Genomic DNA, 22763 nt, shown 5'->3' on the forward strand with positions numbered 1-22763 from the left:
GTCAGTGAAATTAATTTCATAATTGCGTTCTTGAATGCGCAATGACAGAACAAGCAGTGGCAATGGCCAACCTAAAGAAGTTTTTTTTTGTTGTATTGTTTATGCCTTCTGGCTGGATCAACGGAAGCGTCCGATTCCACCCGTCTGCTTTGACCCGTGACTTAATGGTATTGTGGTGTGTGACGTCACTACGATGCGGAGTTTTTGAGTTGGTTGTGTTTCTAGGTGCCATGTTGTTATATTTGCTGGTGCCCTCTGCTGGTAAATGTAGACGTGCTGAGTTTAACGGGTAACATTGTGTTCATTTGAGTTTGGGTTGTCATCGTGCTAAAGTGGTTTTGAGTTCCTGTAGTTAGTGCGATAACGTGGGTTGTGAAGTATTTTCAGTGAATTATTTAGGCGAATAGCCTAGGAAGAAATTGACTCCTTGCGAGAAAACGTAAAAACTGAAAATTGTGACCGGAGTGTTGCGGCATTTTTTGTAACACAACTAGAAAAAAAAGGAAGACCTTAAAGAATATGGTACCATTGTCTAGGTGAAAGATACGTATGCATGAGACAATACAAATTTAGGCTGAAGTTCTGTAGAAGCCAAACTATTTTATTGTTGCCAGTGCCACATAAGCTTTCTGTATATGTGATTCACACACTTTTAACTTTTGCTGCAGGGTTTTAAAGGTGGAAAGAGAATGTAGCAACGCATCAGGAACATTCGTTATGGTCATATAGTGCAGTATTTGTTTCATGCAGTCCCGCACTGCTAGTATGTTCTTACATCCATGTCTCAATTAATAAAGCACGATAAGATGGGTTGGAATGACACTGACGAAATTACATACAAATAGTGTTTAACAACAGAGATCAAGGTACTGCGGTGTTTGCTACGACTTTAAACAGCTTCTACAACACTAATTTATCACCCAGCAGGAGCTGCAAATCTTTCGGATACTAAAGACGAACGCAAAGTAAAATGATCTCGCGTTCGTAATACGCAGGTATCACAACAGTTCACAGGGAAAAATTCACCCATTACAAATGCAAATACTAATTAAGTCTGTCATATATGGTCATTACACATTTCTACATGATCCCACTCTTTTGCTCTTTAATTTTGGTGAGATGATAACAAATAAATAGGCAAAACGATTTTGGCTTATTTATGCACAGCCTTGACTTATCCGCGTTATTACCGACAGACATTCCTTTACAGAATTAATTATACTAAACGAGTTGATGGAAAATTGCGCTCATTGCAATTAACAAATATCAGATTTTTAAGCTAGACAGAAAAAACACCATGAAACGCGAAAGATAATGTGGATCACAATTTCATTTTTGTTTTTTATGAAAATGTTTTCAATTAACAATTCAGTATTGATATTTTTATTTCTTTAATAATGCGCTATTTCGCTAGTGGCATCTGGAAAAATGAAATTCGTACTAATTACTGAATATTTTCGTATTTCTTATTTTTATGACTCACATATCTCCCCTTCTAACATCCTTGATTACGTCTTTGACAGCAGAATACTTCTTTGAACGCTATGCAGAGGAAAACAAAGACGCGTGAATATTTAAGTTTTGGCGGCAGTGGTGTGTTGTTCGCTCATCGTGTAAGGTTGTTGTCGTCGAAGACTAGCAAAATGGCTGGTGTTTTTGGCATTCATGTGGGTAATTCTTCTGCCTGCTTGGCGTATTGTAAGGTTGGTAATGTTTTTCATATTTGTTGTTCACTGAGAACTTCTAATGTGCCAGAAGTGAAGTCATGAACGATTATTTTTCTAGCTCGAACGTATTCGTGAGAAACGTTCTAATAAGATCATATCAATGTAACTTTTACATTATTTTACGTTTTGTTTCTCAGGATGGGAAAGTTGATATTATAGCAGACGACAGTGGCAACAGAATAATGCCTGCAATAGTCGCGTTTGTAGACGGTGAAGAGGTAAGGAAATTTTGTACTAAGCAGCAGTTTATTTGAATAGTGCCCTCTAAGCTGAAATTGCCTGTTACTTCTTAATTTAGTTGGTTTACCACTGTTCCGTAATTCCGCTTCGTGGTCAAAATTTAAGAGATCGAATGTGTTTCAGGCTGTTGGACTCCCAGCGAAGGCAGCTCTTGTTAGAAATGCCACATGTGCTATTGTTCGGAATAAGAAACTCTTAAATGACAGTATTCCTGACGACGAACTTGAGCATCCTATAAAGTCAGTGAAATGTAAAATAGTGACCGAAGGAGGCCTGAAATATGAAATCCGAGATGAATACAAGATTGCTGCGTATACCCCAGAAGGAGTCATGACCCGCATATACAAAAAGCTGTTTGGTATGTAGAAATGTTTTTATGCGTAATGCCCCAATCTCATATTCCTACGAGTAGCTAGTATGGTTCAATCCATGTAATCTCACAGGGGGTGAAAATGTGGCTATTTCAGAATTTAATCATATTTGGAACATGGATGCCCACATGTCTCAGTAGTAAAACTGCCAAATAGCACTTTTCTAACTCTTACCATTTTTGATAAATTCAGGTTTGAAGATTCATGGGTGGGTACCCAGTCATTAGTGAGGAACCGGTTTCCGTATTCTCAGACACTTGCTATTCAGTAATGAGGTGACCTACAGACATCAAGTATTTTAGTCATGTACTGTGTGAGTCATTAAGTTGATATATTGCATAAAAAGTAGGATACATCTCTGTTTTTTATGAAAAACGTTGAGAATTGCTCTTTCTCCGTGATGTGCTTTACATGTGTGATTTTTTAAAAATTATAACTTCACAGAGGGAAAAAATGCAGACTTCATCTTACGCACTATAACTCTTTAGTGCTAGCATTAAGTATAAATAACAATGACAAGCTTTTGGCATTTAAATTGGTAGTTCTTACCTTCACTTAAAGATGACTCCATCACAAAAAAAAGGCAAATTTGACGAATTTCAAAGTCCTGTGGGGTACATAGATAATAGAATCACAATATGATTTTTTGCTGAAATGTTTGTATATCTGTCAGCAATCTTATCTGCAAAGAATACAGGGCATTAATAATAAAAACGTGTATTCCTTGAAAAATTGACCTGTAGGTCAGAACTGTAAACAATTTAGAGCTGAAAACAGTTATGAATCATTTTTCTCAGTTTGTATGTTGTATTTCTCTGTTAAGTGTCTTTCCTGTGTAAAGAATTGAGGGACAATGTGGGTGCACAAATGAGGTGATACATCCATATTCTGTCACTGCAACTTAAAAAGACAAGTTAAATGAAACATAAGAAATGGTGTAAGCAGTAATGAGACACAGTAATAACTTTAAATGTGTACTTATATGTACAGATATAAAAATTTTACAAAGAACATTTTGATAAACAAATTCAAATATAAAGAAGGAAACTAACTTTAAAACCCTTCCACTTTGCATATAACTGTTTTCCTCGACATCTTGATGCAGAAGCAAAATGAGTTCACTTAAATGTGAGAGATATTATTTTTTTCCAAAGTACTTATTGTCATGTTTATACAACTCCTCACTGTGTCTTTGTAATGATGGGAATCTGCCTGACATGTGGCATTGGAGAAGGGGACCCAAACAGCATCTTTCCAAGCTAGCCATGAAGGGAATTGTAAATCAGCAGTAGGCATGCAGTTAATCTCAACATCTTTAAACTCATGTGATGCCTGGGAAATGGGTCCTGTGTGCCAGATTTTGTTGTATTTGAAAGCCACGTTCTGCCTGACTTGCAGCCTTTTCTGCAAACCATTTCATGAGCTCCCATTGTGACACTGCTCCTTTTTTATATGTTGGAAGTCTCTTTATTATAAAGGTGTTAATTATAGTGAGTAGTAATGTGTGGTGCAATCATATTACTGGAAATGTCATTGCTATACTGTACCTGTGTTCTGAGAAACCTTAATGTTATTTGATCTGTGAAGAAGCAGAGCATATTAGCACTCGGTATTGTCTGGAGTGCCCTGTGAACAATGCAACCAATTTTCCGATATAAGGAGCTCCTCACTCAGAAATGTAGAATTCAGCTCGTAGTGGACAGTTTCAAGTTTTTATTATCTGCTCCACCTTTATTGAGTATTGTCAGAGTAACTTCTACTGTTGGTGTCCTAGAGCACATCGGACTTGGAGAAAGAACAATTAAAGAGAGTCATGGTGTAATTGCTGCTCCAGAATGCAGGAGTGGTCAAAAGATGTTACCTGGAATTGTCACAGAAGAAGTAGTGATATCTCACGAAAATGATAATATTTCAAGACTTTGTGCAAGGAATTAAAGACTCCTTCCACTATGGTTCATAACAAGAAGATTCACATAAAATTGCATGAAGGTTTCTTGAAATACAGGTACAGCACAATGACAGTTTCAGAAACCCAATTGAAACAAGCATTTCTAGTCATTGCTACTATCACCTTTCTAATGAAGAGACTTCCAATGAATGCAAATGGGAGCACTGTTGCTATGGAAACTCGTGAAAATGCTTTTTGGGAACAATTGCAGGTTGAGCAGAATGTGGCTTTCAAATTCTACAAAATCTGGTACACAAGACACATTTTCCACCAATCACGTGAATTTAAAGATGTTGAGATTAACTATATGCCCCCTACAGATTCACAATTCCTTTCATGGTCCAGTTGGAATGATGCTGTTTGGCTACCCTTTGCCATTGTGACGTCTAAAGCAGATGCCCTATCATTACAAAGACATGGTGCACAGTTTTATATACATGACAATAAGTGCTTTGGAGAAAAATCATATCTCTCACCTTTAAGTGAACTCATTTCATTTTTGCATCAAGATATCAAGGAAAACAGTTATATGCAAGGTGTGTGTGTTTTAAAAATGCAGTTTCCATCTTTGTATTTGATTTTTTTATTTTTTTATGAAATTTTTCTTTGTGGAGGTTTTATATCAGCATATACTGGTATATATTCAAAGTTCTTAACGTCTCTCGTTATTGCTTGCTGCTTTTCTTACTTTTCACTGAAGTTTGTTTTTAATTTACAGTAACAGAATAAGAATATATCACCTCATTTGTGCACCAAAGTTATCTATTGTAATTCTTTACACTGAAAAGACAACTAACAATGAAATAATAATAAAAAATCCCGTGGAGGCCCGGGAAAAGAATAGGCCTCCGGTATGTTGTGCCAGTCGTAAAAGGCGACGAAAAAGAAAAAACCACTAATAGGGCTAACCCCCCTTTTAGTGTGATTAGTTGGTTCAGGATAGAACTAAAGAAGCCTCGGACAAGCGCCGTCATGGTCGGGGATGACGCTTGAACCCTATGCCCGCCCACAATGCTAACGACACTGCTAGCCAACTGGAAAATGATTCAAATCCAAATAGAGGTGTTTTGCAGGATATGCTTCCTGCAACCACCCTAGAAGGAAAACAAAAACAGAGGATGAGATGGTCAGATGAAGTTAATCGACACCTCATGTTCCGTTGTTACCAAGCAACAAACCTAGGAACCAACACAACTGGATACAGATCACAAGTATACACAACATTTATCATCAGATACCCAGAATTAAAATTTTTAACAGAACGACGACTAGCTGATCAGATCCGTGTAATAATAAAAAATAACAGGATACCCCAGTCAGAATTAGAAAACATCAAACAACAAGTACAACAAATACTGGAACAAAATAATGTGCAATCAGAAGAAGAAGAAAATACAGTAATGGACTCAAACATCCCAGAGCAAACAAACAAAGGACAACACGCATCAATTAAACAATCAGAGGAAAACTAAATCTTAAGACAGCCAACTGAACAAGCACAAATAGAACACGAAGTGACACACATGTTAGATACAGAAGAAAAAAATCGGCTGACATATGTAGAATACAAAGACACAAATACAGACATTAGACCATTCTTGCGTAGACCACCAAATAACCCACAAGTCGAAACAACAATAAAAACTATCAACACAATCATACACAACAAAATAAATGAAAATACAACTATGGAAGAGTTACAACTACTGGTTTATATAGCAGCACTCACTACACTACATATACACACTAGGCAGAGATCAGAACCAACCAACACACAGAAGAAACCCACAAAACCAGCATGGCAACACAGGCTACAGATCAGAATAGAAAAACTGAGAAAAGACATCGGACAGCTAATACAATTTATAAGAAATGAAATGTCAGAAAAAAACGAAAAAGGTTAGGTAAAATCTCACAACAAGATGCGATAGAGCAATTAGATGAAAAGAAGCAGAAATTACAAGCATTGGCCAAACGACTTAGAAGATACAAAAAAAGTGAAAATAGAAGGAAACAAAACCAAACATTCAACACAAACCAAAAGAAATTTTACCAGACAATAGATAACACACACTTTAAAACAGACAATCCACCAAACATAACAGACATGGAACACTTCTGGAGCAACATATGGTCAAACCCGGTACAACATAACAGGCATGCACGGTGGATACAAGCAGAAACAGACACATACAAGATGATGCAACAAATGCCTGAAGTGATAATTTTGCAACATGAAGTCACCCAAGCAATTAATTCTACTCACAATTGGAAAGCCCCTGGAAAAGATAAAATAGCAAATTTATGGCTAAAGAAGTTCACCTCAACACATTCACATCTAACTAAATTATTTAACAGTTACATTGCAGACCCATACACATTCCCTGATACACTTGCACATGGAATAACTTATCTGAAACCTAAAGATAAAGCAGACACAGCAAACCCAGGTAAATATCGCCCCATAACATGCCTACCAACAATATACAAAATATTAATTTCAGTCATTACACAGAAATTTGACACATACAACACAGAACAAAATTAGAAATGAAGAACAAAAAGGGTGTTGCACAGGAGCACGAGGATGTAAAGAGCAACTGATAATAGATGCAGAGGTGACATATCAAGCTAAAACCAAACAAAGGTCGCTACACTCCACATACATTGATTACCAAAAAGCTTTTGATAGTGTACCCCACTCATGGTTACTACAAATATTGGAAATATACAAAGTAGATCCTAAATTGATACAGTTCCTAAACATAGTAATGAAAAATTGGAAAACCACACTTAATATCCAAACAAATTCAAATAATATCACATCACAGCCAATACAGATTAAGCGTAGAATATACCAAGGAGACTCATTAAGTCCTTTCTGGTTCTGCCTTGCTCTGAACCCACTATCCAACATGCTAAATAATACAAATTATGGATACAATATTACTGGAACATACCCACACAAAATCATACGTTTGCTATACATGGATGATCTAAAACTACTGGCAGCAACAAATCAACAACTCAACCAATTACTAAAGATAGCAGAAGTATTCAGCAATGATATAAATATGGCTTTTGGAACAGACAAATGTAAGAAAAATAGCATTGTCAAGGGAAAACACACTAAACAAGAAGATTACGTATTGGATAACCACAGCGACTGCATAGAAGCGATGGAAAAAACAGATGCCTACAAATATCTAGGATACAGACAAAAAATAGGAATAGATAATACAAATATTAAAGAAGAACTAAAAGAAAAATATAGACAAAGACTAACAAAAATACTGAAAACAGAATTGACAGCAAGAAACAAGACAAAAGCTACAAATACTTATGCTATACCAATATTGACCTACTCATTTGGAGTAGTGAAATGGAGTAACGCAGACCTAGAAGCACTCAATACACTTACACGATCACAATGCCACAAGTATAGAATACATCACATACATTCAGCAACTGAAAGATTCGCATTAAGCAGAAAGGAAGGAGGAAGGGGATTTATCGATATAAAAAAACCTACATTATGGACAGGTAGACAATTTAAGAAAATTCTTTCTAGAATGAGCAGATACTAGCAAAATACACAAGGCAATCACTCATATAAATACATCGGTTACACCACTGCAATTTCATAACCACTTCTACAACCCTTTAGATCACATAACATCAACAGGTACGAAGAAAGTAAATTGGAAAAAGAAAACACTACATGGCAAGCACCCGTATCATCTAACACAGCCACACATCGATCAAGACACATCCAACATCCGAAGAAAAGGCAATATATACAGTGAGACGGAAGGATTCATGATTGCAATACAGGATCAAACAATAAACAGATATTACAGCAAGCATATTATTAAAGATCCCAATACCACAACAAATAAATGCAGACTTTGCAAACAACAAATAGAAACAGTAGATCACATCACAAGTGGATGTAAAATACTAGCAAATACAGAATACCCCAGAAGACATGACAATGTAGCAAAAATAATACATCAACAGCTTGGCTTACAACATAAACTTATAAAACATGTTCCCACATACAAGTATGCACCACAAAATGTACTGGAGAATGATGAATACAAATTATACTGGAACGGAACCATAATAACAGACAAAACAACAACACATAACAAACCTGACATCATACTCACCACTAAAAGAAGAAATTAACACAACTAATTGAAATATCCATACCCAATACAACAAATATACGAAAGAAAACAGGAGCAAAAATTGAAAAATACATCCAACTGGCTGAGGAAGTCAAGGACATGTGGCATCAGGATAAAGTTGACATTATACCAAGTATACTATCAACTACAGGAGTCATACCACACAATATCCACCAGTAAATCAATGCAATACAGCTACATCCAGACTTGTATATGCAACTACAGAAATCCGTAATTATTGATACATGTTCAATTACCCGAAAGTTCCTAAATGCGATATAACATACACCGCACAGTTAAAAGGAAGTCACGCTTGATGAAGGTCCGCGTCACTTTCCATTTTTGACCATACATAGCGTCTGAGAAAAGAAAGAAAGAAATAATAACAATAATAATAATAAATTATTATCATTCAGCTCTTACAGCAATAGACAGTCATAAGTGTACATTTCTATATGAACTACTATATCAATGTAATTTAGTTTACATGAAATAGGTAAAACTAGAAATTATATGTTAGAGAGCAGCATTTTCATTTCCAAAACATTTGTCAACTGGGTAAAGAGGTTGTTTACTAGTAGCGTATACAGAAGCGTGTGATTCCACCCGTCTGCTTTGACCCATGAAGTCACAAATATGGCGGAAACGACCGTCCACTATGACTCCAATATGGCGCCTATGACTTCATTACGTACACATAACAAACATGAAAATACATCGAAAAACACACACACACTCTAGGAAATCAATATTGCAATCAAACACTTCCCTTGACCTGTTATCCTTACGACATATCCACATATAGCCATCCCTGGTCAGAGACGCCAAAACTTTAGTAAGTCTCATTGCTTCACAACACACTGAACACTTCACGACTTCAGCCAACAGCCCGCATTGCTGAAGAAATTCTATTAGGGACAATGCACTGTCCCCCATCATCGCAGACAACCAAAAACTGTTGACCTTGTCAGTCATATCCATACCTACCAAAGACATAAGCAAAGAAATTTACCAAAATTTACACATGAACAGGAAAGAAACTACAGTAACGTCAACATAACAAAACCAAAGTCATTAATTCATTGAAATATATTCCACTGAAGGCACAGTCACCACTGATACTATACACATGCAATGCTACCACACAAGTGAACCCCATATGCCACATAACACGCTACCCATAAACACACCACCAGAGAGAACCACCGACTGCAACAATACGCCACCTATAAACACGCCACACACGCACACTAAACCAAAAACATCACCTAACATGCAAATACACCACTGGAGACCACCACCGATCACATCAAAACAACACCTACAAACACGCCACTCTCACAAACTAAACTCCGCGCCGTGGTGACATCACACACAACAACAGCCTTATGTCACGAGTCAAAGCCGACAGGTGGGATTGAACGCTTCCGTCGACCCGCTTATACAATTTAGCTTTAAAAATATTAATAGGCAATTCTGTAAAATCTACCCTTGGCCTATTAAACATCCTTAATCCAAAGGCTAGGTAGGAGTTACGTGATTTAGATGATGTGTGGTATGGTATGTCTACATGTGTGCTGTTTCTAGTGTCAAAACTATGTACATCAGTTCTCAGTGTGAAATTAGAAACGTTGTTTCTAACATACAATAAAACATTATAGATGAATAAGTTTACTGTTGTCAGACATTCCAGTTTAATGAACAGAAGTTTACAATGTTCTGTTTTATCAGAATCTGTTATTATTCTTATTACTTTCTTCTGCAACAATAAAATGTCATTTGCTTAACAACTGCTACCCCATTAAAAAATTCCGTATGATATGATATATTGGAAGAAAGCAAAATTTCGTGATCTTGCATAGTTATTTGGAACATATCTTTTTAAATTTGTAGTTATGAATATAATAGAGGGAAACATTCCACGTGGGAAAAATATATCTAAAAACACAGATGATGTGACTTTCCAAACGGAAGTGCTGGCAGGTCGATAGACACGCACACAAACATACACATGAAATTCAAGCTTTCACAACAAACTGTTGCCTCATCAGGAAAGAGGGAAGGAGAGGGAAAGACGAAAGGATGTGGGTTTTAAGGGAGAGGGTAAGGAGTCATTCCAATCCTGGGAGCGGAAAGACTTACCTTAGGGGGAAAAAAGGACAGGTATACACTCGCGCGCGCGCGCGCGCGCGCGCTCTCTCTCTCGCTCTCTCTCTCTCTCTCTCTCGCTCTCTCTCTCTCTCTCTCTCTCTCTCTCTCTCTGCGCGCGCGCCCACACACACACACACACACACACACACACACACACACACAGACACGCCTGTGTATGTGGGGATGGATATGTGAGTGTGTGCGAGTGTATACCCCTTTTTTCCCCCTAAGGTAAGTCTTTCCGCTCCCGGGATTGGAATGACTCCTTACCCTCTTCCTTAAAACCCACATCCTTTCGTCTTTCCCTCTCCTTCCCTCTTTCCTGGTGAGGCAACAGTTTGTTGCGAAAGCTTGAATTTCATGTGTATGTTTGTGTGTCTATCGACCTGCCAGCACTTTCGTTCAGTAAGTCACATCATCTGTGTTTTTAGATATAAATTTGTAGTTAAATAAATAACTCTTGAAAAGTCTAGAAAATATATTTTTAATGTGTGGTTTCCAGGCCAATTTATTGTCAGTAAGAACACCTAAAAGTTTTGTAGTTTTTAATTCATGATGGTTAGGAATCTCTTAGAGGCTAAAATTAAGTACCTGTGTTTTACTTTCATTTAGTAAGAAAACATCGCAGTACCCACATCCTGCGAGGCCTCACTCAGTGAAAACTAACCAATATGCAAAGATGTTTTGTGTTGGCCTTGTAGGTACTGCGATGTTTGCATATGTCTGGTTATGATTAACCAATCATATCCGCTCATCTGGAGATAGATTGAGTCGAAAGTTGATCGAAGGGTAGTGATTTGAAGGGCAAAAGGGAAAAAAGTGCCAAGGCAAGAGCCAAGGGAAAGAAACCTGTGTGATAGTTGGGTCAGATTTTACGAGCAGTAGCAGTTTTCTTGCTGTCTGCAACAGGTCACGCAAGGCTAGATTTTGATTCTAGTGGGTATCTTGCAGGCAGATGCCTTTGATGTTGTGCAGTGGCGTTTCTCGGTGGCTGCAGCTTCTCGGTCAGTGTCAGCATACCAGTAACAGTTAGGTTCATCATCATTTAGTGTCTTGATAGGTTGTATATTGGATTAACAGTGTAGGGCGGTGTTGGCGGTTTCTTTGTGCGATAGTGTGCGAGCTTGTCAGCTTCCCTGTTGTAGCCTGTTGGTCGGCTATAATAGCAACTGGCATATCCAGTCAATGTTGCTGATGATGTCATGTGAGAATTTATAAATAAACACAGATTAGTAATAAAAACAATAAAGGTCTGAACACGGATCCTTGTAGCACTCCAGGCATAACATAAACCAAATTTGACTTCTCGCTATCAATGCACACAACTTGGTGTGTGCCTCCCTGCGGGTCCGGGGGTTAGAATAGGCCCGAGGTATTCCTGCCTGTCGTAAGAGGCGACTAAAAGGAGTCCCTCCCCCTCAAGGGGGTAGTTAGCGCCTGCGTCCTGAGACGGACGGTTCCACGACCTATATTTGTGGTCATTTTCGTTTTTCACTTCTTCTCATTTCTTCCTTCCATTGTTGGTTCCTTTCTTTGTTCTTCTCCGTCTCACTGTCTTCCTTGCCTCCTTCTCCTTGCCTTCTTCAGTCTCCGTCTCGACGTTTGAGACAGTCTGTCCTCTCTCTCCCTCTCTCCCTTCTTTTTCCTCTTCTTCCTTCCTCCCAGTGCGCGCCTGAAGGCCGACCCACACGTTCGCACGCATAGCCGGTGACGGGGTAACGCGTAACTCCCCGCCCTGGGTAGACAAGTAAGGCACGCACGTACCCCCTGGTACAGGCCAGGCCCAGGGAGGGGTGATTGCCTGAGCTGATACCTTCTGACCATGCCGATTGGTCCCTCTGTCTGTTTCTCGGGAGGTGTGACCTGAGGTGTAAATATTCACCTAAGGCGGGAGTGCCCTCTGAGAGGGTCCCCACTAGGAAGGAGCGTGCCATCGGAGACGCTGGCAATCATGGGGGATTCCTCCGCAATGGATTTCTCTTCTTCTCTCTCAACTTCTGCCCACAAACGGAAACTTGACCAGCCACCAGTGACAAAAGTACTACCGCCTGCCCCACAGTTTGTGGTAGTTTCTCGATCTGAGGACGGAAAGGATTTTTCCTCTGTCAACCCTTTCGTTATCTAGAAGGGCGTAGATGCCATAGCCGGATCGGTCAAGTGTTGTACCAGGTTGCGTAATGGTACCTTGTTACTAGAAACTGAGAGCGCCTTTCAGGCACAAAAACTGCTTCGGGCCACACTCCTGTACACATTCCCTGTCCGGGTGGAGGCTCACCGCACTTTGAATTCGTCTCATAGTGTTGTTTATACTAAATCAATCGACGGATTGACTGACGAGGAGATTCAGTCTTTCCTCGCTGAGCAGGGCGTGACGGCTGTCCGTAGGGTCATGAAAAATGTCAACAATGACCTTGTACCGACCCGGACACTTTTCTTGACCTTTGATAGTGTTCAGCTGCCGTCGCGCATCAAAGCGGGCTACGAGGTTATTTCTGTTCGCCCCTATGTCCTGACACCTACGCGCTGCTACCAGTGTCAGCATTGTAATCACACTCGCCAGTCTTGTTCCAGTGCGGCTAAATGTGTCACTTGTGGCAGGGATGTCCATGAGGGTGACTGCCCACCTCCGTCTCCTCGTTGTGTGAACTGTCATGGTGACCATGCAGTGTCCTCCCGCAACTGTCCCATCTACAAGGAAGAACGCTGTATCCAAGAAATTCGGGTCAAAGAGAAAGTGTCCACCTCGGCTGCTCGCAAGCTATTTGCTAGTAGGAAACCCACGCTGCTCCCAGCGGGGAGATACAGTACTGTCCTTGCCTCTCCTCAGACTACCATGGAGGTGGCGACACAGACATGCGATGTGACCTTCAGCACCACGGTCGTCCGTTCGGCCAGTGCTAAGATCGCGCGGTCGATGTCTCCTCTTCCTCCCGTCACCCCTCAGACACAAGCACCTTCATCAGCTTCTGCCAAGACGAAGACCCAGAAGTCAGATGCACAGGCCTTCAAGAAGGAACCGTCCCGTGCAGACTTCCTACGTACCTCGAACTCCCAGCCATCGACCAGTACTTCAACTAAACGACCTTCCAAGAAGGCTCATAGGAAGCACAGTTCTCCTTCTCCGCCACGGCACATTTCTCCTCCTGCGCCACCCAGCAGTTGCCGCCCCAGGCCGTCATCCCTTTCGCCTGGCCGTACCGCTGGTAGCCGAACATCTGGCTGTTCACCTGCAGAGGAAGCTCCCCCTCTTGGCCATCTTGTTAAGATGGCCGATGAACCTATAGAACCAATGGACGACGACTGTCGGCCTACTGATAGCGGCGGCAGAGCTCGCTCGAAACCAGGCCCTCAGCGGCCTTCAAGGTGACCCCTTCTTTCATCTTCCTTTTCTTCTCACGATGGCACTTATTCACTGGAATATTCGCAGCATTCGCTCGAACCAAGAGGACTTAAAGTTGCTGCTCCGCTTGCACTGTCCGCTCGTCATAGCCCTCCAGGAAACGAAGCTACATCCATGCGATCAAATTGCCTTGGCACACTACACCTCTGTGCGTTTTGACCTACACCCTGTGGTAGGTATTCCGGCTCATGGAGGGGTTATGTTGCTGGTCCGGGATGATATTTACTACGATCCCATCACATTGCACACCGGCCTGCAGGCAGTTGCCATCCGAATTACTCTCCCCACTTTTACATTTTCCATTTGTACCGTTTACACTCCATCGTCGTCTACCGTTACCAGGGCAGACATGATGCAAATTACTGCTCAGCTACCTGCACCATTTTTGTTAATTGCAGACTTCAATGCCCACCATCCCCTTTGGGGCTCTCCAGCATCCTGCCCGAGGGGCTCCCTGTTAGCAGACCTTTTCAACCAGCTCAATCTTGTCTGCCTCAATACTGGCGCCCCTACTTTTCTTTCTGACACATCTCACACCTATTCCCATTTAGACCTCTCTATATGTACTCCCCAACTTGCATGCCGGTTTGAGTGGTATGCACTTTCTGATACATATTCGAGCGACTACTTCCCGTGTGTTATCCATCTCCTGCATCTTACCCCCTCTCCGTGCTCAACTAGTTGGAACATCTCCAAAGCAGACTGGGGGCTCTTCTCTTCCAGGGCGACCTTTCAGGATCAAACCTTCACAAGCTGCGATAGTCAGGTCGCACGCCACATGGAAGTCATTCTCACTGCTGCTGAATATTCCATCCCTCACACTACTTCTTCTCCACATCGCGTACCGGTCCCCTGGTGGACCGCAGCATGTAGAGACGCTTTACATGCTTGTCGACGTGCTTTATGCACCTTTAAACGCCACCCTACAGTGGCGAATTGTATCAATTATAAATGATTACGTGCGCAGTGTCATCGTATTATTAAAGAAAGCAAGAAAGCCAGCTGGGCTGCTTTCACAAGCACCTTCAACAGTTTTACTCCTTCTTCTGTTGTCTGGGGTAGCCTGCGCCGGCTATTTGGCACTAAGGTCCACTCACCAGTTTCTGGCTTGACGGTCGCAAATGATGTCCTTGTGGCCCCTGAGGATGTCTCCAATGCCTTCGGCCGCTTTTTCGCAGAGGTTTCGAGCTCCGCTCATTACCACCCTGTCTTCCTCCCCCGAAAACAGGCAGAGGAGGCTAGGCCACCTAACTTCCGCTCCTCGAATCGTGTAAGTTATAATGCCCCATTCACCATGCGGGAACTCGTAAATGCACGTGCCCGGTCACGGTCCTCCACTCCAGGGCCTGATTCTATTCACATTCAGATGCTGAAGAACCTTTCTCCTGCGGGTAAAGGTTTACTTCTTCATACTTACACTCGCGTCTGGATTGAGGGACATGTTCCCGCATGCTGGCGCGAGTCTATTGTTGTACCGATTCCTAAGCCGGGGAAGGACAAGCACTTGCCTTCCAGTTATCGACCCATCTCGCTTACCAGCTGTGTCTGTAAGGTGATGGAGCGAATGGTTAACTCTCGTTTGGTTTGGATGCTCGAATCTCGACGCCTACTTACCAATGTACAATTTGGATTTCATAGGCGCCGCTCTGCTGTTGACCATCTGGTTACCTTGTCGACCTTCATTATGAATAACTTCTTGTGGAAGCGCCCGACCACGGCTGTGTTCTTTGATTTGGAGAAGGCTTACGACACCTGTTGGAGGGCGGGCATTCTTCGCACCATTCATACATGGGGCCTTCGCGGTCGCCTCCCACTTTTTATTTGTTCCTTTTTAATGGATCGACAGTTCAGGGTATGTGTGGGTTCTGTCCTGTCAGACACCTTTCGCCAGGAGACTGGGGTGCCACAGGGCTCAGTTTTGAGCGTCGCTCTCTTCGCCATAGCGATCAATCCAATAATGGATTGCCTCCCAGCTGATGTATCAGACTCCATTTTCGTGGACGATTTTACCATCTATTGCAGCGCGCAGTGTACATGTTTCCTGGAGCGCTGTCTTCAGCGTTCTCTTGACCGTCTTTACTCCTGGAGTGTCGCCAATGGCTTCTGTTTTTCTGCCGAGAAGACGGTCTGTATTAATTTCTGGCGCTACAAAGAATTTCTCCCACCGTCCTTACGACTCGGTCCTGTTGCTCTCCCATTCGTGGAGACAACAAAATTTTTAGGTCTTACATTTGACAGGAAACTTAGCTGGTCTCCACATGTGTCATATTTGGCTGCCCGTTGTACCTGTTCTCTACATGTCCTTCGTGTTCTCAGTGGTATGTCATGGGGAGCGGATCGAACCGTCCTACTTCGCCTATATCGGTCGATCGTCCGCTCCAAGCTGGATTATGGGAGCTTCGTATACTCCTCTGCACGGCCGTCCATCTTATGCCGCCTCAACTCCATACAACATCGGGGTTTACGTCTTGCGATCGGAGCGTTTTATACTAGTCTTGTCGAGAGTCTTCATGCCGAAGCCGGTGAATTGCCACTCACCTACCGGCGCGATATACTACTTTGTCGGTTTGCCTGTCGGCTACTGTCAATGCCCGACCACCTGTCTTATCGTTCCTTTTTTGACGACTCTCTCGACCGTCAATACTGGTTGTATGTCTCTGCCCTGCTACCCCCTGGAGTTCGCTTTCGTCGCCTCCTTCAACACCTTGATTTTTCACTCCCTGCAACCTTTAGAGTGGGCGATAGCCACACGCCACCTTGGCTCCAGGCTCAGGTTCGCGTTCACCTTGACTTCAGCTCGCTCCCAAAGGAGGTCACCCCCGGTTCGGTATACCACTCCCGTTTTGTCGAACTTCATTCGAATTTCATTAATATGACCTTCATTTATACAGGTGACTCTAAGACCAATGATGGGGTCGGGTGTTCTTTTATTGTCGGGGCACAAAGTTTCAAATACCGGCTCCATGGCCATTGTTCGGTCTTCACAGCTGAGCTCTTTGCTGTCTACCAGGCTGTTCTTTACATCTGCCGCCACCGACATTCTGCTTATGTCATCTGCTCCGATTCCCTGAGCGCCATCCAGAGCCTCAGTGATCCATATCTGGTTCATCCTTTCGTGCACCGGATCCAACGCTCTCTTCAGCAGCTGGTGGACGACGGTTCTCCGGTTAGCTTTATGTGGGTTCCTGGCCAGGTCAGTATCCCTGGGAATGAAGCTGCAGATGCCGCAGCCAAGGCTGCGGTCCTCCAGCCTCGGACAGCTTCTTGTTGTGTCCTTTCATCAGATTGTAGCAGGGTCATTTGTCTGCGCATTTTATCGCTGTGGCATGCCGATTGGGCTGCACTTACGAACTCTTTTGTGGATACGTGCGTAGCGAGCACGGGACCCCGAGCTAATATGGCCCTCCTTCCTTTCCGGGCTGCATACCTTCCTTTTCCGCATCCTTCCCTATCCCCCGTCTTCGCCCCCCACCCTCCCCTCACCTCTGGCTCTTTCCTTTCCTTTCTCCCCCGCTGGGAGTATGGTTTGTGCCTACGTCCGGAGATGGACACTCGTAAATGTAATGCATTCTTCGCCTTCTCTGCTTGTATGTCTTCATCCTTCCTTTGTCCTTCTCTTTTCCTTACCTCTTCTCTTTACCCTTTTCTCCGCTGCGGCATTTGAAACGTCTCTTCTTTCCTTTCCCTTTCTTTGTTTTTCCCTTTCTCTTTCTTCCTCCCTGTGTGTGTCTGAAGGCCGACCCACGCATTTTCGTGCGTAGCCGGTGCCGGGGTAATGCGTAATTCCCCGCCCCGGTTAGACAGGAAGGACACGTACGTACCCCCTGGTAACAGCCAGGTCCAGGGAGGGGTGATTACCCGAGCTGATACCTTCCGAAAGTGCCGATTGGTCTCTCCATCCGTTTGTCGGGAGGTGTGAACAATCACCTAAGGCGGGAGTGCCCTCAGAGAGGGCCCCCACAAGGGAGGAGCGCGCCATCGGAGACGCCGGTAATCGTGGGGAATTCTTCTGCAATGGTTTCCTCACCTTCCACTATGTCTGCTCACAAGCGTAAGTTCACTGAGTCTCAGCCACAGACAGTTCTTCCATCGTTGCCACAGTTCCTTGTTGTTTCTCGGTCTGATGAAGGTCATGACTTCTCCATGGTCAACCCTTTCATTATTCAGAAAGGTGTCGACGCAATTGCGGGTCCTGTAAAGTCTTGTTCCAGATTACGGAATGGCACCTTGTTGTTAGAAACAGTCAGTGCCCTCCAGGCACAAAAATTGCTGCGTACTTCACTTCTCCACACCTTCCCTGTCCACATGGAACCGCACCGTACTTTAAATTCCACGCGTGGAGTCGTTTATACACGCTCCCTCGATGGATTGTCTGACGATGAAATTCAGCACTACCTGTCTGACCAGGGTGTAACGGCTGTTCATAGAGTTATGAAAAGGGTTGACATGAACATCATTCCAACCCGCACTGTCTTCTTGACATTTGACAAAGTTCAACTCCCATCCAAAATCAAAGCAGGCTATGAGATAATTTCCGTTCGCCCTTACGTCCCAAACCCTACGCGTTGCTATCGATGTCAGCGGTTCAATCACACCAGCCAGTCCTGTTCCAATCTGGCCAAATGTGTTACGTGTTGCAAGGATGCCCATGAGGGTGCTTGTCCACGTCCATCCCCTCGCTGCATCAACTGTATGGGTGACCACGCTGCTTCCTCTCGAGATTGCCCCATTTTTAAAGACGAAAAGCTCATCCAGGAAATCAGAGTGAAGGAAAAGCTGTCAACCTTTGCTGCTCGAAAATTATTCGCCAGTCGACAGCCCACCATGCCTCAGACAGGAAAATACAGCACTGTCCTTGCTTATCCTCGGCCAACAAAGGAGGCGGCCACGCAGACTTGCGACCTCACCTTTAGTGCCACGGTCGTCAGATCGGCCAGCGCAAAGATCGCCCGTTCAGCCTCACCACTTTCGCCTGCCCACTCTATGGCTCACTCTTCATCGGGTTCTGCTAAATCTCGAGCCCAAAAGTCAGACACCAAGACTTCGAAAAAAGAGCGTACTCATGAAGATTTTTTACGTACCCCAACTTCACAACCATCGGTTCCTCCTTCATCTAAACATCATATTTCCAAGAAGGCTAATAAGAAACCCAGTTCATCTCTTTCTCCGCCAAGGCGTGTCTCATCTACAGCACCACCTGGCGGAAATCGCTCTCGGCCGTCTTCTGTGTCGCCGAGACGCACTGCTGGCAACCGATCAACCGGCCGATCGCTGGTGGCAGGAGCTGCTACTGAACAACCTATGGATCAGGATCTTCTGCCTTCGGCTGAATGCCATTCCATGCTGTCGGTCGCAAGCTCTGAGCAGTCATTGAGTTGACGGCAACCTTGGTCACATTCCTCCATTTTCTGTTCACCCTATGTCCATTATCCACTGGAATATCCGCAGCATTCGAGCCAATCGGGATGAATTGTCGATCCTCTTACGATCCTACTCGCCGGTCATCTTCTGTCTTCAGGAAACAAAGCTGCGTCCCCATGACCGCTTTGTTCTCCCCCATTTTCAGTCCGTCCGATTTGATCTCCCCTCTGTTGAAGGCACTCCAGCCCATGGAGGACTCCTGATTCTTCTCCATGATACTCTCCATTAATCACCCAATCCACTTAAACACTTCCTTCCAAGCTGTCGCTGTCCGTCTTTTCCTTCCTGGATATACCTTTTCTCTTTGTACTGTATACATTCCATCATCCACACCAATGGCACGAGCTGATCTCCTTCATCTTCTTGGTCAGCTTCCACCCCCCTATTTGCTGGTTGGGGACTTCGATGCCCACCACCCGCTTTGGGGATCTCCACATCCTTGTCCACGTGGCTCACTATTGCTAGATGTCTTCCACCAAGTGGATCTAGTTTGCCTCAACACTGGGGTCCCTACATTTTTGTCTGCCTCCATGACAAATTTCTCTCATTTGGACCTTTCGGTCGGTACTGTTCCGCTAGCTCGGCGCTTCGAATGGTTCGCCCTTGATGATACACACTCGAGTGATCACTTTCCATGTGTCCTTAGACTGCAGCCTCAACTGCCCTATATGCGCCCGCGACGCTGGAAGTTTGCCCAAGCCGATTGGACACTTTTTTCGTCTCTAGCGACATTCGATGACCGTCACTTTCCTAGCGTCGACGATGAGGTCACACATACTATCAACGTTATTCTTACAGCTGCGGAACGTTCAATACCACGCACCTCCGAATTGCCACAGCGCCCCCTAGTTCCTTGGTAGAACGAGGCATGCCGTGACGCAATACGTGAGCGGCGACGTGCTCTTCGCGTTGTCCGCCACCATCCTACTTTGGCCAACTCTATCCGCTATAAGCAGTTCCGTGCGCGATGTCGTTGCGTCATCCGCGATAGCAAGAAGGCAAGCTGGAAATTCTTTATTAGCTCATTTAACACCTTCACTCCCTCCTCGGAAGTTTGGCGTCGGATTCGACGGTTATCAGGCGCGCCTAGTTTCTCCCCGGTCTCTGGGCTCACTGTCGCGTGTGATACGTTAGTGGACCCCGTCGCAATTTCTAGCTCCTTGGGTAAACACTTTGCTGAGATTTCAAGCCCTTCAAATTACCCGCCAGCGTTTTTCCCGAGGAAACATGCAGCGGAAGTGCAACCTCTTGCTTTCTTCTCTCAAAATCACGAAAGCTATAATACTGTCTTGTCCATGTGGGAACTCCAACATGCACTCTATTCTTCTCGCTCCTCCGCCCCAGGACCGGATGGTATCCACATCAAAATATTGCTGCATTTATCAACCCATAGTCTGCGTTACCTCCTTGGCCTTTATAATCGAATTTGGACCGACAGTACTTTTCCCAGACGATGGCGGGAAGCTATCGTCATTCCTGTTCCGAAACCTGGAAAGGACAAACATCTCCCCTCTAGCTATCGCCCCATTTCTCTCACGAGTAGTGTATGTAAGGTTTTGGAGCGTATGGTGAATTGCCCTTTAGCTTGGTGGCTGGAATCCCGCAGTCTTTTAACACCTGCCCAATGCAGTTTCCGAAAGCATCGTTCTGCAGTTGACCATCTTGTTTCTCTCTCCACTTATATCATGAACAATTTTCTCCGGGAACGCCAAACGGTAGCAATATTTTTTGATCCGGAGAGAGCATACGATACCTGTTGGAGGACAGGCATCCTCCGCACACTGTTCTCTTGGGGCTTTCGAGGCCGGCTGCCCCTTTTTCTTCGCGAATTTATGGCAGAGCGCACATTTAGGGTGCGGGTGAACACTACTCTCTCCCGTACTTTCTCCCAAGAAAACGGGGTACCCCAGGGCTCCGTGCTAAGTGTTGTACTGTTTGCTATTGCCATAAATCCAATTATGGATTGTCTCTTTCCTGATGTCTCGGGCTCCCTCTTTGTGGACGATTTTGCGATCTACTGCAGCTCTCAACAGACCAGCCTTCTTGAACGACGTCTTCAAGGATGTCTCGATCGCCTCTACTCTTGGAGCACCGAAACCGGCTTCCGTTTTTCTCCCAGTAAGACCGTTTGTGTTAATTTTTGGCGACGTAAGGAGTTTCTTCCACCCTCCTTACATCTAAGACCTGTCTACCTTCCATTTTCGGACGTCGCTAAATTCTTGGGTCTTATGTTTGACAGAAAACTGTGCTGGTCCTCCCACGTTTCCTATCTTTCGGCTCGCTGTCTGCGATCGCTCAACACCCTCCGTGTCCTGAATGGTACGTCCTGGGGAGCAGACCGAGTGATCCTTCTCCGCCTCTATTGCGCCTTAGTGCGCTCGAAATTGGACTATGGAAGCATAGTTTACTCCTCTGCTCGGCCGTCTATTCTTTGTCGTCTCGTCTCTGTCCACCACCGAGGATTACGTTTAGTGTCCGGAGCTTTTTACACCAGCCCTGTGGAAAGCCTATATGCTGAGACTGCTGAACCTCCGCTGTCCAATTGGCGAGCAGTCCTTCTGAGTCGTTATGCTAGCCATCTGTCTTCCATGCCTGCTAATCCAGCCCATGACATTTTTTTCAACACCTCCTTTGATGTAGGGTATGCAGGCCGCCCCTCCTCCCTACTACCACTGGGAGTCCGCTTTCGTCAACTGCTCCATTCTCTTTCCTTCCGCTTTCCTAAAACCTTCCTGACAACTTGGGGTACAGCACCGCCTTGGCTCCGTCCCCGGATCTGCCTGCTCCGTGACCTTTGTCAATTTCCCTAGGATGGTACCCCTTCTCTTGTTTATCGTCGGGCATTTGCTGCTCTATGTGCACAAATGAAGGAAGCCACATTTATTTACACTGATGGCTCGAAAACATCGTTAGGTGTAGGGAGTGCCTATATTGTTGGCGACACCCTAAATCAATTTCGGCTTCCTGACCAGTGTTCGGTTTATACTGCGGAGCTTTACGCTGTTCTCCAGGCTGTCCACTACATCCACCGCCATCAGCGGATACAGTATGTTATCTGCTCAGATTCTCTCAGCTCTCTCCTCAGTCTCCTAGCTCTTTACCCTGTGCACCCTCTGGTCCACTGGATTCAGGACTGTCTGCGCTTGCTCCACCTGGGGTCGTCTCGGTGGCGTTCGTCTGGCTCCCGGGACACGTTGGTATCTGTGGAAATGAGGCGGCTGATATTGCGGGCGAGGCTGCAGTCTCTCTTCTTCGGCCAGCTATTCAATCGATTCCCGTCGCCGATCTACGGAGCGTTTTATGTCATCGTGT

The 22763-nt window shown here is 44.2% G+C and overlaps 1 protein-coding gene across 1 annotated transcript in view; it reads left to right on the forward strand.

The window, feature by feature from the left end:
• The first annotated feature begins 1580 nt into the window (after positions 1-1580).
• Positions 1581-22763, forward strand: part of LOC124555926 (heat shock 70 kDa protein 14-like) — a 141187-nt gene continuing 120004 nt past the window's right edge. The window contains exons 1-3 of the mRNA XM_047129980.1: positions 1581-1703; positions 1865-1945; positions 2091-2325. Of these exons, the coding sequence (XP_046985936.1) occupies positions 1644-1703; positions 1865-1945; positions 2091-2325 (376 nt within the window). The 5' untranslated portion in view covers positions 1581-1643. The remainder of the gene's footprint in view (positions 1704-1864; positions 1946-2090; positions 2326-22763) is intronic.

The sequence above is a fragment of the Schistocerca americana genome, chromosome X (genome assembly GCF_021461395.2).
Source record: "Schistocerca americana isolate TAMUIC-IGC-003095 chromosome X, iqSchAmer2.1, whole genome shotgun sequence".
In the NCBI taxonomy this organism is placed as follows: domain Eukaryota; kingdom Metazoa; phylum Arthropoda; class Insecta; order Orthoptera; family Acrididae; genus Schistocerca; species Schistocerca americana.